The 18,287-nt window shown below is 34.9% G+C and overlaps 1 protein-coding gene and 1 long non-coding RNA gene across 2 annotated transcripts; one reads left to right on the top strand and one right to left on the bottom strand.

Moving 5' to 3' along the window:
- Positions 1 to 6,296: 6,296 nt before the first annotated feature.
- On the bottom strand, positions 6,297 to 10,464 carry LOC120137277 (LIMR family protein At5g01460-like). The gene is made up of 14 exons (XM_039153073.1): positions 9,969 to 10,464; positions 9,783 to 9,868; positions 9,375 to 9,499; positions 9,181 to 9,291; positions 8,962 to 9,060; positions 8,732 to 8,854; positions 8,313 to 8,375; positions 8,150 to 8,214; positions 7,703 to 7,812; positions 7,500 to 7,614; positions 7,343 to 7,408; positions 7,027 to 7,137; positions 6,867 to 6,933; positions 6,297 to 6,777 (listed from the first exon to the last, which is right to left on the bottom strand). The coding sequence occupies exons 1-14, from the start codon at positions 10,316 to 10,318 to the stop codon at positions 6,730 to 6,732; spliced, it is 1,539 nt and encodes a 512-aa protein (XP_039009004.1). The 5' UTR covers positions 10,319 to 10,464; the 3' UTR covers positions 6,297 to 6,729.
- A 2,375-nt stretch (positions 10,465 to 12,839) lies between these two features.
- Positions 12,840 to 14,193, top strand: LOC120137360. The gene is made up of 3 exons (XR_005517428.1): positions 12,840 to 12,880; positions 13,478 to 13,545; positions 14,162 to 14,193. It is a non-coding gene; the product is annotated as an uncharacterized LOC120137360 (long non-coding RNA).
- Positions 14,194 to 18,287: the final 4,094 nt, after the last annotated feature.

Genomic DNA, 18,287 nt, shown 5'->3' with positions numbered 1-18,287 from the left:
AGATTAAATAATCTAAATTAAGGGAAAAAATTAAAATCTAAGTCTAAGGATCTAAAATGAAATTAAAAGGAATCTAAAATAATGATCCAAAATTAAAACCTCAAACAAAGAACCAAAATGCACAAAAACATAAAGGTAATGAATAATTCGAAATAAATAAAATAATAATAAAATGACTGAATTATAATTAGCAACCTAATATAGGGACTAATTTAAGCTAAAGATGCTAACTTTAGAATAATGACTAAATTCAAGTAAATGTAAAATTAAACATGTAAAATTGGAAATAAACCAATGACCTAAATAAAAAATATGCATAAGTTATAGGGTCCTATATACAGTTTATCCTATTCAGTTTAAGCTAAAATAATATGAAAAATAACATAAACGGTGCTTGGACATTTGAAATATATCAGAAAATTAAAACAACCGAGGGACTATGTTGCAAAACTGCGCATAAATTTAGGGGCCTAAACCTAATTTACCCCTAAACTTTAAATGGTCAAAAGATAATTAACCCAAACGTATTAAATAAAACCTAATTTCAAAATAAACCTAAACTAAACACACGACCACCTCTTCATTTCCCAAACTCAGCCCGTCATCTCGACGCCGCTCCTCCCAAATAACCAGAACCTCGCCGGCCATCTTTCAATGGCGGTCCCTTTCTACCTCGATTACTCTTATTCCGACCGACAGAGACCCTAAATCAAACCAAGCTAGCAAGTGCTCCTACCCCCTCTTTTCCTCTCTCGACGATACCCCAAAAATACACTGTCCCCGGGCCGTAAATTGGCGTTGCTACAAGCCCCGACCACCACCAGCGGTGGTCGGTTGGACTTAGAAATGGACCTAAAATAAAAAGGCCTCTCATTTCTTGTTTTTCCCCTCTCAAGCTCTCTCCTCTAAGCTTTCGAACGGCGTCCGTGTTCAAAGGAACCCACTGCTCGCCGACGCTCCGCCGACGCTCGGCCGACCACCATACGTTGGTGGCATTCCTTACTCCGACCGCCACAGGATTCGACCGACTAAGGTAACAGAGCTCAACCTCTGTCCTTCGTCTCTAAATCCCTGGAAAGAAAACCCCCCGTTTTGGACCTAACCATCCGACCACTTGGCCTCTCAATCCCGAGTACTACCACTCCGGCCGTGAGAGCTCGCACCACTAAGGGAAAAACTCAACCCCCTATCTATCTCTGCTTTTCGATTGAAAGAAAGAAAGAGGAACAAAGAAGTATTATCTACCTTGGAAAAAAACCCTGTTTTGTATTACTTTTGATTCCGCTGAGGGAGATTACATTCTTGCTGTGTATATTCGGATGGAGAAAAAGACTAATTTTTCTTTAATTGAGGGGGAGAGTTACAATGGCTGTTGTTTTCTCAAAAAATGGAGAAAACATCTTGAAGCCCTTAACCCAACTGGAGCTCTCAACATCCATTCCTTCCACATATAATTAAGATCCATTCCATACGAATCATTCTAATGCAATTTCAACTAATTTGCAATCCTCACACGAACAACTTCAAATTGATTCTCGTTTTTAGCTTGGTTCTATGAATTTGCTTGCGGTGGCCCTTGATAATGGTGGCCCTTGATAATGATGCAACAACTCGTTTTTAGCTTGGTTCTATCAACTTTTGGGTTACAAATTATCTTTTATCTATCAAGTGCATGGTGCTATTCTTTGAAATATCGTCAATAATTAATATTAAATGTGACTGGTTGCCCTGTTTTTATCATCACTTTGAGTAAAATGAATCGTCTTCTTCCTTAAAATTGTGCTAATTGGAATCTACGTGCATGGATCATCTTCTTCCTTGAAAGAAAAATGATGCTCAAAACCTTTTGAAAAAACGCTAAAAGGTTTGAATCTGTTTTCCGTTTCATCAAAGGAGAAAACCCAGAATAGATGTCATCAAACCCAAAGCTTTTTTTAAGTTGAAACCAAATCTGGATACCAATGAAATCACTCTCATTTGTGCTTAAAATATTAAACCCAGAAACTTATAAATGCCAAGAGCAACAGCTTATATATATACAATACCTTGCGAGCGAAAGTATGAGCAAGAATGGCACCCCAACCTTGGTTGCTGAAGCTGAACTGAACGATGGAAGATCCAAAGAGAACAAAGACAGGTCTGCCTGGACCAAACATGTTGCTGTGCTTTTGTTTCAGACAAAAGCCGTTGTATTCGTCTCGTGTTTTTTTGGTTTGATTCTTGAGAGTTTAATGGATGGTAGGTGGGAGTGGGAATTGAGTGTATTTTTATTTGGATGGTTCGAATTGCCCGTCCAGTTCAGTTGGTAGAGCGTATGACTCTTAACCTTGTGGTTGTGGGATTGAGTCCCACGGTGGATAATTCATAAATTCAGACTGTCGGGGGTCTTCCACGGAAGCTGCTTTCAACCTGACGTTGGGGGTTACCTACTACCTTATCTCCCCCTCACCCCATTACATATGAAAATAGAGTCAGTTAATTTTTTTATTCGGATGGTTCATGGGCAGCAATCCTTCTTTATTGAGCGTATAAAGATTAAAAAATAGTAATGGCAATAATTCGCTATCAAATGTAAAACAAAAGGTAAAGTACGTAAATGGTCCCTTGATTTTAGGGTATTATTTTGTTGAATATCATAACTATTAAAAGTTACAAAATGACCATTCGGTTATAGGACGTTGTTGTGTTGAGTCCATAGACTGTCAAAAGTTAAAAAATGGTCATTCGACTATTCGTAAGTTCCAAATTCGTCATTTCTCTTTAAAAATTTGACAATAGTATGAGTTGAACGTTAACATTTGATTTAGATATAGTCGTTTGAGATTCTAGGATCATATTTTATTATATCTCAATCATCAAGTTAATGTCCAACTCAGATTGTCGTCAATTTTTTTTTATTGAAAAGGACGAGTTTAAAACATATGAATAGTCGAGTGACTATTTTTCAACTTTTAATAGTCAGATGACTCAACAAAGTAACGTCCTATAGTGAAAATATTATTTTGTAACTTTTAATAATTAAGAGACTCACCAAAAGCATCCTATAGTTGGAAGATCATTCGTGTACTTTACTCAAAAAGAATAATAACAATTTATGATTATTATTTTGGATGAGAAATAAACAAAATTATAGACTGAATATTTGATTAAATATTAAAAATGTCCTTAATGTTTGATTAAATAGTCATTTTGACCTTTATTCTTTTTTGAGAGCATTTTGATTTTTGACGTTTTATTTTAGGGCAAAAAGTCCTTAATATTTGATTAAATAGTCACTTTGACTCTTATTCATTTTAAAAATTATTTTAACCCTTAACATTTCATTTGAATAAAAATGTCTCTATTTTAGAGTATTAATCATTTGTTGACTAATAATTTCCATCTATGGAATGTTTATTTATTCTAAAATTAAATATTTAGAGTTAAAATATTTTTAAAAACATGGATCAAAGTAACTATAATTATTATAAGATTAAAAACACATATCTACTACTTAGATTTATGCACAGAAATATATTAGGCGTTGAGCTTTCAAATCGATAATATGTAAAAGTGAACAAAACTCGATTCAAATTGAAAAATCAATTTTTTTTATTTGATTAGACTCAAGAGAATTCAACTCGAATTGACTTCGAGTTGTAATTTCTTAATCCCGACTCGAGAAAATTGTAAGTTGAAATCGAGTTGTATTTTGCAACTCGAATAGTAACTCAAATAACTCAAAATTTGTAGTAATTAGTGGATTGATTTTCACGTTTGAGTCGAGCCCCTCGACTGTCGGCTCTGTATGATATATGTATATCACATACGAGAAAAATATAAAGAAATATATATGTATTGTATATGACTATAAAAAACCATTTAAATTGGAATCAAATAATATCATAATATTATAAAATATTTACAATTAAATTTAAACAAAAAAACTCAAAAATTTGGCTCGACTCGACTCTCAAAAAGTTTCAAGTCAACTCTGAGTTGTAAAATAGGACTCGTCAACCAGAATAACTCAAAAAATTTTAATTCGACTCGATCCGATCGAACACTCAGCCCTAAATTAATAAGTGAATAAATAATATACAATGACATGTACCATGTAAATCAATTTTTTTTTCGTAATATAAATCAAGTCTAATGCTTCATAATTTGGGTACATTAGTAAAATAAAATATGATCTTATTTTTCTAGATTTTAGTGGAGCCTTCCTTTTACCCATCTAAATTTGGTGTCATGCAGAGCATTTAGGGCTATAATTTATGAAGTAAATGAGGCATAAAAGGTTTCCCACCTCTGTTCTTTTTGCACGATGAATTAAGTGGTTACTACTGACGGCTGCCTCTGAACCATCCATTGACATGAATTCCGGTCTTGATACAGAAGTATGCATAGAAGGACACGTTCTCCCATCAAATGATTGTTTCAAGTACCTAGGGTCTATGATACATAAAGATGGGAGTGTAGATGACGACGTTACACACCGTATAAAGGCGGGATGGCTAAAGTGGAGGGCCGCTACTGGAGTTTTGTGTGACAAGAAGGTGCCTCTAAAACTTAAGGGAAAATTTTATAGAATGGCAATAAGACCAGCGCTGTTGTATGGATCAAAATGTTGGGCAACCAAGAAGGATCACGTAAGGAGGATAGAGGCCGCAGAAATGAGAATGCTTCGATGGACATGTGGTAGGACTCTGTGGGATATGACGACAAACTCTGCTATTAGGATGTCCTTGGGGGTGGTGTCTGTTTCCAAAAAATTGAGGGAGGGAAGACTACGGTGGTTTGGGCATGTCCTTAGGCGACTACCGTCGGATGCGGTCAGGAGGGTAGAGTCGATTACAGTCGACGGTGCCAGAAGGAAAGGACGACCAAGGAGGAAGTGGGAAGACTGCTTGAGATCTGATTTGATGGAGTTAGCCCTTACCGAAGATATGACCTCTCATAGGAAAATATGGAGGCTAAAAACTAGGGTAGTCGAGTAGTGTGGGTCACATCTATAGGGTGTATCATCTCTGTCTTCTTTTAATGCCTTTGTAGTAATTTCCATGACTTATACTTTTTATACGTTTCTGTTATTGGTATTTATGAAGGATTGGAACTGGGCTTGATATCGTTGACGTTTGTTTATCATTCTCTTCATGTTTCCTCTTTTAAATTTAGTTGGGTCTTATGTTTCTGTCTATATGCAGAGATTCTTTCGCAGGGATTATTTTACAGGGATTAATTCCCATTACAAACGCACATATGATTTTAATGACTGTATATGAATACTGTTTAGCTATGTATTTATTTATATATGCATTGCATTTTATCTATATTTTTAATTTTCTGACTGTCGGAGGTCTTTCACGGAAGCTACTCCCAACCTGGCGTTGGGGGCAGCCTACTACCCTACCTCCCCCTTACCCCATACATATGGGAATTGGGTTTTGTTGTTGTTGTTGTTGTTGATATAAAAACATAAACCCAACAACAAGAATCAGACCAAAACAAACATAAGACAAACAGGACCGAATTTAACTTTTGTCTGAGACTGCAACAAAGACAGACACCCGTGCTTGGTCCACCCGGACCTCTTTCAGCAACCAAGGTATGAGTATACCTTAATGTTTTGCATTGTGCAAATGGATCTTAATCATATTTTTTTTTTTATATTTCGAGTTTACTGTGGTTTCTGATTCAAACAGTTCATATTTCGAATTCATGTTGATTTTATGTTCGGGATAGATAAGTTTAGTTCTCTTTTTTAGTTTAAGCGGATTTAGATTCAAGGTGATTAGGACCAGATTTTCAAATTTAGAATTGACCAGCTTGGTTTCAATAACGTCTTTGTTGCCCCAGTAGACAAAATGACTAGTTGAATGCCTTTGACTGATAGTTCATCAGGTATAAAACCATGGGCACTGTGTCGCTTTTGATCTGATCTTCAGGGCTTATCGGAGAAGACGCGTGTAAGTTCAGTGCTTATAGTTTGTTTACAAGTATACTTATAAGAAATAAAAGTTAAAGAAAAAAATATTAAACGTTGATATAAAAGATCAAAATTTTGTACCAACCGAGACAACACATTGACACGAGTTGGACGTAACGAAGCGAACAAGAAAATAAGCGTAGATTTCTGGCCACTAGCCCAATGATGGTAGCAAGCAAAACCTAAGAATAATTACATACGTTTCTAAATGATTTAAACTATTTTACTTGAAACCATATTCTTTTTGGTAGAGTTACTGGTCTCAGATGGACCAACCCGAATCGAAACAATCCTCGCAATCCAATTTTCTCCATTCATAACATCAAGATTCAAATCCCAAGCACACTATCTGGGAATTTCCGTATGTTTCCAACAAAATAATAAATTTGCTCTTTTAACTATTTCTGTTCTCCATAAAGGTTACAATTACATGAAAACGAGTTCGACAAAACCCCGTTCTCATGAATCAACTCTCAAGTATTATCTCAATTACATGCCCAAGCCAAAATGTGTAAGCATTAATCAAATAAAAAAAAATAGCAAATAGATACAAAAGGAGAGGAAAGCAAAGCATCAAGACAAGCAGTAGCAGCACTCGAATTTAAAATCGGACGGGACTTACATATAACATTTAAACCTTCCACATTACGGCAAAACCAGGATGTTGTCATCCGCGCATAACGAAACACACTCCAGTAAGGATGATAAACGGAGAATTCTGATGGCTCGAGAGGATGCTTCATCTTCCGTGGAAAACCTTCTTAAGATGAAAGTTGGAATTTGCCGCTAGGCTTTTTTCTCCTCCACCCCTGAAATTTCCAAACAGAAAACAAGTTAGAAATCAGATCTTGAAATCTAGTGAGCACAAGCAGGAAAAGTAGAGGTACCCGAAACTTACAAATGCAATATAATACACGAAGGTCAACCCAGCTAGAATGATGAACGCAATTTGAAATACGTTGTACCTGTAATGGCAATTCAAACATCAGTAGAATATGATTAAATACATACAAGTCTGGTCACGGTAAAACAGTGATTTGAAAATAGTATATACTCACTTGTACAAATATTTAATTCCACGAAGAGATTGCAGTGTATGGCCGAATATCTCCTGGGCAGCGGTCGCCTGAGCATAGTACCCAAATGCTGTAGAACAGAACTGTATGACACTGAAGTTGCAAAAACAGACAACATTCCCATCAGATGATGTTGAAAACAAGCTCCCTTTATATAACAGCATGTAATTCTCTAATACAATTTTCAATTACCAACCAAAAACATAGAGATACAATTTCAATTTTCAACAATGATCTAATAGCAGGTGCCTTGAGATAACATGGAAACAAGATTGAATATATGAGCCAAGTCACCAACCTTATAGAGCACAAAAGAATAAGTCCCACATTGAACAGAAAAGAGTTCATTAGAGTAGCTCCCCACCTACGTAAGTCCATTAAACATATATTAGTCAGCTGGTGATTTTCTCAATGATAGAAAATTAAAAAAATGTCATCTACATGGAATCCATTACTTCATAGGATGGATAGTAATGAAAACTAATCTCAGACCAAGCATCATTGCACCAGCAATCACGGCAAGAAGAAGGTAGAAGCAAAAGAATGCAAATGCTGCTGTACCCAGAAGACCTGGCAAAATATAAAATATATATATCTATTTAAATTTTAAAAGCAGCAAAATAGAAAGAAATAAACTCAAACAAGGTCTACAAATTACCCCATATATCATCCAACTTGATGAAAACCTCATTCAGGAAGGGAGAAAGAGGTGGATCAATCAGAAGGTATATGACAATATGAGCAACCCAAGCCACTGAAACAATTAACCTAACAAAGTGCAGGGCAAATTGCAGGTTAGATAAACTCCTTTTAGTCAGGGGCCAACATCATCAATTTAACACATTTAAATAGACTTAAACAGGTTTATTGTGATCCCTTATTCTAAGAATAGCAGCATTTTATTTCTATTTCACGCATAAATCAAGCTCACAGTTCAAAATATCCCGTTATTATAGTGTATTTACAATAATCACTATCCTCCATAAAGTGCATGAAAATATCCAAACTCAATTTCTAATTCACAACAATAATAAAACTTGGGATTTTTTTTAAGTTAATTGCCATATTGGTACGAAAATAAATTATCTAAGCAGTAAGCACTCACCCTAGGATTCCCAACACAAGTTTTGCCAAGTATCCAAGAACAGTCAAGGCCCAGGATGTTTCAGCCTGAAATGTCAAGGGAAGGGGGTTAATACCGGAAGAGGGGGATGGGACCATAACCAAGTGCCATGCATACTTGAAGTCGAGCAAGTCAAATTAGATACCTTTTCTCCTTGAGGGTACATCTCTTCCAGTAGCTTTACATCTTCTTCCAGTTGAAGCAATTCCTGGTTTAATCAAGAAAATAACAATATAATTAGCCATGGATAACGAACAATGCCACAAAATGTGAAAAGACCACTAGACGTTTATTTTATCATCCCCTAAAAAGCAATGCTCAATTAACTTCAACTCTTCACTGAGAAACAACAAAAGAAACTGCCGCAAGTTAATATCATGGTCAAAATATAACTTATCTGCAAATAATACCATTATAATACAAGCCAAATTGTTGAATTAATAAGATCTTTTAAGTGTAATAGGAAAACTCAATAAAAATCTACATTTGAACTAGAGTGATCTACAACTGATGTCACAAAATATAATTCAATGAAAAATTAATATGAAAGGACTTTGCATAGACCTTTTCCACAGACTTAACATTTTTACGCCACTTTCGACCCTTTGAACCGCTTCTTTCTTCCTGATGAAGTGCATCAGCTGCTTTCTTCAGTTCTCTTGCCTTTTTACCAAGTTCAGTAGCTTCCTACAAGATCAATTACAATACAATGAGAATATCAATACTATCTTCTTACAGCATTGCGTGCTTTCATATGGCAGTTTGGCAGCATCATAAGCAATATCAATCAGCACCTTAATATACTGTGAGCGAGTGATAACAGCTTTTGGACGGCGTATAAATGACGCGATAAGCCCAAGAGGCAAACAAGCAATACCTACACCACCAAATATCTGACCAAAATTTCAAGATGTAAGCAATATATTCTAACAAAACATAGAACATTCCACGCTAGAATTGCTATCCAAATTCCAAACACAAGAATAACATACTCAAATTTGAAAGAAACTTACCGAGAAAAGAACAGATCCAACAATTGTAGCAAGAGCAACAACATATTCTGGAAATGTAGTGCGCATAGTCCATGTTTTCTCCGAAGATGCACTAGCAGTATATGCTGAGCACTGTAATGAAAAGAAAGATGATGAAAAAGAACATAAATCATGAGATAAAAAAGAATATTATACAGAATAAAGGAATTACTAACCGACACAGCTTGTGCACCAGATCCACCAATACATGGCTGACTGCTAGTGAAATCCCAATTACTGGGGAAATTAGTAGTGTCAGAAGACAGGTGCCTAACTGTAAAATCTACCTTTCCAACTAGCCCTGATACACCATTCAAAATGATAAAATCATGGGTATGACTATCAGCTGCTATGATAAAACCCGAAACTACACAAACAAACCTTCAAGAAATGTAAAACAAATTGTAAAAGCACCTTAATAAAAATTTATATTCAAAACATTAACCGAGTATTCCAGTGATCAATATCATGGTCCTATTCCTATATTAACATCAAGCTCAATGCTTCCATGGCTCGCAAAAACTTTTCAATTAAAAAAGAAATGCCAAAGAAATTAAAGAAAAGGGGGGAAAGGATAACCAAACCATATAGTATGCCAAGAAGGAGTGCACAAACTATTGCAGTTGTCACAACCCATAGCAACGCGCTCTTTATCCGTTTGCCAACACTCCTGCAATCAAAAACCAAATAAACAAAACAAAAATTAAGAGTAGAGCAATCCATCAATATAATCAATAATTTTTAACAATCGTAGACCTAGAAACACGTACTTATCCTGGTCTCCTTCGTAGAAGAACATGGCAAACGGGATTACAAAGAAAACGAGCACGGCATCTACGATATAAATGGCGAGCCAGAGATCTTTCATAGGCAAGGTGAGATTACACGCGCCGTTGTATATCGCGTGCCTACATGCCTGCCGGTTGGCGACATCAGCCGGTAACATGAGTATGGAAATGGCAGCGACGGAGAGCCCAAAAACAACCACGAATTTGGGGAAATAGGCTTGGTTAGCGTCATCCGGGTGCTGGTAATTAACGAGGAGGTAGATATTGAAAAGGAACACTAGTACACAAACGACTATGGCGACGATTACCAGAGCGAGATTGAAATCGCTCATCCTTATTAAGCTCTCGGTTCAAATCAATTCGAAGAATTAGGGTTTCCTATTGGGATTTTTTCCCTTTTTTTGTGTAGATCTCACTCTCTTTGTGTTGACAAAAGTAAAGGTGAAGGTTGGGGCTCCGGTGAAGTGTTTCGTTGAATTTTGAGCGTGTTTTTGAGGTATTGGAGACCAATTGACTTGATTATCCTTGATGATTTTGTTAATTACGACATGAAATGCCCAGGAGGAGGATTGCGTATGGATTTTAATGTCATTTTTCTTTTAGCTCCATCACAAGCATCGAACCAGCCGGTTCATAGCAAGAGTAATAAGGTCAATGTTCTTTTGGTTTATTTTATTTCTAGTCCCTGTACGTTTTAGAAATTGTTTTAATTTTTTTTCAGGTTCTCTTCCCGATTCCCAAGACTTCTATTTTCAGGTATTTAATTCTCTCTTTTTCCCAACAACAACAACAATAACAAAATCCTATTCCCATATACAATAGGGTAGGGAAGATAGGGTAGTAGGCTGTCCCCAACGTCAGGTTGAGAGCAGTTTCCGTGGAAGACCTCCGACAGTCAGAAAATTACAAATAAAGATAAAATGCAATGCATATATAAATAAATAAATACATAGTTGAAACAGTCTTCAGATACAGTGTACATATGTGTGTCTGTAATGGGAAGTTATTAATTGTTGAGTTAATCGATTGACGGAATCGGCCAAGAGGGGGGTGAATTGGCAACAAAAATTTTGGTGGAAGCTTTTGCAGAAAATTGAAAGAAATTACACGGCGATTTAGAGTGGTTCGACTTTATCAACCAAAGTCTACGTCCACTACCTTAGCTATCCACACTAAGGATTTTCCAACAAATTCACTAATTTGTTCTTTCTTTTGAGGCCAAAAAGATAACCTTACAACTCCCTCAAGAATATACCCCAATTCTTTAGAACACTCTTTTCTCAAAGAGAAATACAAATTTGCAAACTTACAAGAAAAACCTCACAAGGCAAATATGTTTGCACAATTCTAGAACAAAGAAAGAACACTCAAGAATAAATACAATTGAGCACAATAAGTGTTCTTGAAAGCAAAATGAATATTGAATGAAAAATAGGCTTGAAATGCTCAGACTTGAGGTTTGATGCTTTCTCTTTGATTCTCTCTTGATTCTAGTTGCTTGATGTTTCTTGTTGTTGATCAATGGCTTCTAAGCTTGCTTAAATACACCTTGAATCATTTCTGAACATTGGGGATGATTAGAGAAGATAATATAGTCGTTTTAGTGTGAAAACAATTAATAAAACATCTTGGAGCGTGGGGGAATCGGTTCCCTAAGTGTAAAATTCAAATATTTCGACCGTTACACAAGGGGGGAATCGGTACCCCCTGGGGGGGAATCGGTTCCCTCTGAGCATACTGGAATTCTCGGAGCCAAACCATTCAGGGGGAATCGATACCCCCTTGGGGGGAATCAGTTCCCTCTGAGCAATCTGGAATTTTTGGCTTTGAAATGGTTCGAAATACTTTGTAAAATTATTTTGAAATTGTTTTAAGATTAAAACTTAATTTTACACTTGAGTAAGGATTAAAAATGATTTTTGAAAGATTTGGAGTAATGTTTTGATATTCGAATAGTTATATCGAATATACTTAGAAAATCATTTGGAAAATCTTAAAATTCATTTAACTTAATTTGTTATATCGAAATATTAAAATGTTTTCAACAATCTCCCCCTTTTTGATATAACAAAACATTTTAGTAATTTTTAAGATTTTGAAATCAAGTTTTGAAATTACTCCCTCTTACTTTAACACTTCTCCCATTTATCATTTAAAAACACATTTAACACTTCTCCCCCTTTTTGTTAAACCAAAAAGACATTTTAAAGAATCTAAACAAGTTTTTGAAATCATTTAGCCAATTGATTATATTTTAAGCTGCTAAGATCACAAGCAAGAGAAACGTTAGCCATTAGTTTCATAATCAATATTCATAATTAATGTGACATGGCAAAATTGGTCATATTGCTAAAATTATGTAAATGATGCAATAATGAATAAATCACACCAAATATATAAGTTCATATCATCCATAAATCCAAACAAATTCAAAATCAATCAATCCACAAATTCAAACATCCAAACAAATCCAAAGTCACAAAATCAAACAATCCAAAAAGTTGAAGCAATAATCGTTTAGTTCAAGGTTTTAAAGCTAAGCACAGAATCACATATCCGGATCAGGAGGAGGAAAACGAGCTCGCATAGCGGCCATTTCTGTAACATCCTAAATAACGGGTTAGTGACTAAATTGTAAAAATTTAGAATTTGGTGATTAAAGTAGAATAATTAAATAGTTTAAAAATAATTGTTAGTAAATATGAAATGAATTAAAGGACAAAATGGTCATTTGCAATGAAAAATTATAATTAAAAATTTTAATGGGGTTATATTATAAACCACGTGGGGCTTGAGTAGGAAACAAATGTTTCCAGATTTCTCTCATCTCTTCTTCATTCTTTCTTATCTTCTTCACTCTTCTCTTCTTCCAAACGTGAAGACCCAAGCTTAAGGTAAGAATCTGAACATTGGTCGTTTCTTTGATTTTTAGCTTGGAAATTGAAGTTTGGATGTTATATAAGCTAAAGGAAAGCTTATATGACATTAAGACAACAAGATAAGTGTTTTAGAGATAGATTTGGAAAATGGGTTTTTAGATGAAATTTTGATATGGATGAGTTTTTGAAGTTTGAATACGATTTTTGACTTGTCAAGAAGTTAATTAAGGAATATGGAGTGTTAAAATTGGATTTAAAACATGTTGAAAATTTGGGTATGATTTTTAGCTTTGAGAATTGGAATGAAGTATTGGAAATAATAAAGTGTTGAAATGGTAGAAGTTAGTTAAAATGGTTGTAGCTAAGTTTGGTAGGATGGAAGAAATTGTGTATGAGAAAATTTAGCAAAAATGGAGGATTTTCGGATTTGAACAGTAAATTTATGGGTAAATTTTTCAGATTATGCAGAGGGAATCGATACCCCTGGGGGGGGGAATCGATTCCCCCCTAAAGGAAAGTTGAAGTTTGGTTCATTAAATTCGTTTAAGCTATTAGTATTAAATTATAAGATTTAGACTTTTGATAATTGTCTCGAAAATTATGTTCGTGTAGATATAAAACGTAATTCTATTCCAGAACAATCGAAGAGTTAGGATTGAAACAACGAAAGCGAGGCCAAGGTGAGTGCCTATTTTAAGGGTAGTACAATGGAATAAGACTTGTGATAAGTCTAATCCTATGTTGATTTTTATAGAACAATAGTTATGAACATGCATACATGATAATTATTATGATACATGCATAAGGTATATATGCTCATATGATTTGATAAATGATATATGTGAATAAAATCAAATGTATATGTGAAATGATAAGTGACATGAGCACATGAACATATGAAATATCAGAATGATGCCCATAGTATACGATATGAGAGCTATAGGTATAGTTGGCATGCCAAGAGTCGAGGGTTTCATAGGTCATTCGGGACAACTCATAGGTCATTTGGGACATATTCACAGGTCCTTCGGGACAAATTTCATATGCCACTCAGTGGGACTTATACGAGCTGTGGTGACAGCAATAGTGCACAACCTCAATGTACTCGAATACCTTGAGTTCTCAGTAATATACATGGGCTTATAGAATGTTATCAAAGGTAATTGTATTATTATTGTTATATGTTATATCATTGAATGGATAGATCACATGTTCATATTTATAAGGAATACATCATCATTATATTCATATGCCTCACTAAGTCTATGACTTAGCGTGTAAGTGATTTACACGTAGGTACATAAAAGTAAGAAGATCGATCTTAAGAGCAACAACGCAGCATACCATCATTAGGGGATCAAATCAGAAGTAAACAACAAAGTATGTATTTTAGTTGTATAAAGTATATTGGCATGTAATAAGTTGTTAGTTACGAACACTCTGATCGACTTTTCTAATGTTTTGAATGTAATTATGTAAGTGTATAGTAATGAACGGTTGAATTTTTACGAATTTTATGTACATTTTTACGGAAGTACTGTAGCAGTACTGTAGCAGGGGAATCGGTTCCCTGTAGCAGGGGAATCGATTCCCTATTTGTAAACTGGAAAATTTAACATTTCGGGTACTGTAGTAGGTTACTGTTCACGGTACTGTAGCAGATTAATGTTTATACATATTTTATTGTTTGCAAATACATTTTTTTACCTCAAAATTTTATACTGAATATAATTTAATAATATATTATCTTATTTTCCTAAAATAAGTTCAAATGTTTTGTTATTTTATAAGGAAAATTATTTTAAAAAGGTAATGTCACATCTCGGACTCGTACTCGGGTCGGGTACGGGTTAGGGGTGTTACAATTTCGTGAGTGAGTTCATTAATACGCGCGTTGGTTGCTTCGTTATTTGCACGCATCTCCCAAAGAATTTATAATTGTTGAGCTCCCATTGTGGATAAATGAGACTCTATAGAAGTAAAGCACGAATCCATGGTAGCATATCGGAAATCGAATGTCTCCATAAAGGATTGAAATATTGAGGCATTTGATGCGTTTGTTGTGCTTGATCCTCGGGCTGCTCAGGCTCATCTTTGGCTACATCGATATCTCGCATTAATTGCTCAAGCTCGAGATCGTCATCAGCTTCTGGTGGAGCTCGTGAAGAACTAGCTCCCAGAGTATTTGCAGAAGATCGAACCCATTCACCGGTTTCCTTATCCTTTGTCCATCCCGCTCTCGTTAAGGAAATAAGATTAATTTGTTTCTTAAGGGGGAAAACGGCATCTAGACCGACTCTAAGCCCAGCTTTGGAAAACATATTACTCAAAATGCAACCGTAAACTAGAGATGAACAGAGTTTCTTGTTAGGAACAAGATTTACGGTTTCAACAATTTCAGCAAAAATAATCTGAGGTAGGTTAATTTTAATATTGTTTTCGAAACAATGTAACCACCAAAGATCTAAGGCTCTAAGAGTATAATAACGACCTCCGGATAGTCGAAACCACCAAGACATCATTAGATGAAGAAAACGTTCATGAAGGTCTAAGACACTTGCACTATCTCTTCTTTTATAACGAGATCCTAAAACCTGTTTTTCATTTGAAATACCATCATTATCTAATCCGAATGTATTGGCTATGTAAGCCGAGTCAATATATAAGAATTGTCCTAGGAGGTAGGAACGAATTCCTATGGTTTCGGTTTTAGTTTGGTTTTTAATACAAACGACATTAGAATAGAAAATGCGAACAAGTTTATGGTAAGCGATGGGTTCAAGATCAAAGAGTTTATCAAATTTCCACTCTTGTAAAAGAGGAAGATATTTAAAATTAATAGCTAACATAGCTTGACGAGAAGGAATACGTTCTTCCCGGATTTTGTAAGAGTCGAAATATTGATAATACCAAAAACGATGATTTCTAGGACCATGATGATTGAAGCACGAATTTTGGATAGTCAAATTAGGATCAATGGGATTAGGATTAGGAATTGGATTTTGAGGATTTGGAGGTGGATTTGGTTGACGGTGTGAGCGACTAGATGATGACCTAGCACGTTTAGGATTGGACATGGTTTAGGAAATCAGAATAGAATGGATAACCTACAATTTAGAAAACACATGTATGCAATTCAATCAATCGCAAAACTCAATTGAGTCCTCAATATTTCAAGGTTCTCTAAATCAATCCTAATGGGCAAAGTTTTTGAAAACTTTTGAAAAATACGGTTTTGAGAAACAATATAGTTTTCATAACAACAACATAATTCAATCAAAACACAATAATTTGAAAATCAACATTTTTTTATTTCAAAAATTTAAAAATTTTTGGAAAAATTCTTGTGTTTTTGATGAAATTAGTTGTGATATCTAGTTTCTAATCACTAAACAATCAATGCCCGATCTAAAGTTCATCCTAGAACTAATTAAAACTAGTTCTATGTTCATAAATTGATGAAATAGAAGTTTTGGAAAAATACCTTGAAGGATTTCGGATTTGAGTGAGATTAGATGAAGTTTGCACGTTTTTGATGATTCCAACAGGTTTAGAAGATGATATTTGAAGTGAATTCCGATTAAGAACGTTGATTTAAGGCAAGAATGGAGATAGGGAGAGAGTTTAGAGGAAACGACGACAAGGAAAAGAAGGGTTTTGAACAAAAGTAAGGGTTCTGCCCGTGTATAACCAGAACCCCAGGGGGTATCGATTCCCTTGTGGGGGGAATCGGTTCCCCTTCAAAGGGGGAATCGGTTCCCTCATGGGGGGATCGATTCCTTCTGTACCAAAATGCTAAAATCCAATTTTAAACACCCAAAATGCTAAATTAATTTCCTCTAGTGGTATTGGCAACTCATATATTGAAATTTAATCATGTTCAAACAATTAAATTAATCTTTAAACGATATTTGAACATAAAATTAATTGTTCATTAAGAATCATAAACTCCCCCTAACTAATAGCAATGAATGCAATCAAAAATTACTATTATAAGCATTTTCATATATTCTTAAAAGTGCTAAAATTATTTTAAACACTAAGTGAAGATAGGTTGGTCAAACCTAATTCTCTCCTAAGTGTCCAAAATCTTTCCTTGTCTAAAGGTTTTGTAAAGATATCGGCTAATTGGTGCAAAATATCAACAAATTCTAGAACTACATATTCCTTAGTGACATGGTCTCTAATGAAGTGATGTCTTATTTCAATGTGCTTAGTTCTAGAGTGTTGGATGGGATTTTTAGTGAGACAAATAGCACTAGTATTGTCACACTTGATAGGAATGGTACCTACTTCAATTCCATAATCAAAAAGTTGTTGTTTCATCCATAAAACTTGTGCACAGCAACTACCAACTGAAATGTATTCGGCTTCAGTGGTAGATAATGCGACACAATTTTGTTTCTTTGAAAACCCAAGAAATTAGCATATTTCCAAGGAATTGGCAAGTATCGGAGGTGCTTTTCCTATCTAATTTGCATCCTCCATAATCCGCATCAGAAAAAGCATGCAAGCTAAAGCTAGAGTCTCTAGGATACCAAAGTCCTAAACTAGGAGTGTCCTTAAGGTATCTAAAGATTCTCTTAACAACTAGTAAATGTGATTCTTTAGGGCATGATTGAAATCTAGCACATAAGCAAACACTAAACATAATGTATGGTCTACTTACAGTTAGATAAAGTAGAGATCCAATCATTGACCTATATAATTTAATATCTACACATTTACCTCCTTCATCTAAGTCAAGCTTTGTTGAAGAGCTCATTGGAGTGTCATGAGGTTTCCCATTTTCCAGTCCAAACTTCTTGAGTATATCTTTGACGTACTTAGCTTGATTGATGAAGATGTCATCTTTTCTTTGCTTGATTTGGAGTCCCAAGAAAAATGAGAGCTCCCCCATCATGCTCATCTCAAACTCACTTTGCATTAGCTTAGAAAATTCTTGGCAAAGAACGTCATTAGTAGAACCAAATATTATATCATCAACATAAATTTGAACTACTAATAAATCTTTACCTTTATGCTTCAAAAACAATATAGTGTTAACCTTCCATTTTGAAAAACCTTTTTCAATTAAAAAATTTGACAATCTTTCATACCAAGCTCTAGGAGCTTACTTTAAACCATAAAGAGCTTTTGTCAATTTTAAAACATGATCCAAAAAATTTGAATCTTCAAAACCTGGAGGTTGTTGCACATACACTTCTTCTTTTATAAAACCATTTAAAATGCACTTTTAACATCCATTTGATATAATTTAAATTCATTGAAACATGCAAATGCTAATAACATTCTAATTGCTTCCATCCTAGCTACGGGAGCGTATGTTTCATCATAGTCTATGCCTTCTTCTTGAGTATAGCCTTGAGCAATAAGTCTAGCCTTGTTCCTCACTATATTACCACTTTCATCAAGCTTATTT

Source organism: Hibiscus syriacus, unplaced genomic scaffold (genome assembly GCF_006381635.1).
Source record: "Hibiscus syriacus cultivar Baekdansim isolate YM2019G1 unplaced genomic scaffold, ASM638163v2 tig00110656_pilon, whole genome shotgun sequence".
Taxonomy (NCBI): Eukaryota; Viridiplantae; Streptophyta; class Magnoliopsida; order Malvales; family Malvaceae; genus Hibiscus; species Hibiscus syriacus.
The sequence above is the reverse complement of the archived record's forward strand: the minus strand, read 5'-3'. Positions and strand labels throughout refer to the sequence as shown.

Bases quoted from the DNA above. Each gene is read 5' to 3' on its own strand.
- LOC120137277 (XM_039153073.1), bottom strand. From the start codon at position 10,318: ATGAGCGATTTCAATCTCGCTCTGGTAATCGTCGCCATAGTCGTTTGT. The intron at 9,500-9,782 runs GTTTGGTTATCC...ATGGTGTATCAG, and splicing joins CCTTCTTGGCATACTATATG to GGCTAGTTGGAAAGGTAGAT. The intron at 8,855-8,961 runs GTGCTGATTGAT...TTGATCTTGTAG, and splicing joins CTCGCTCACAGTATATTAAG to GAAGCTACTGAACTTGGTAA.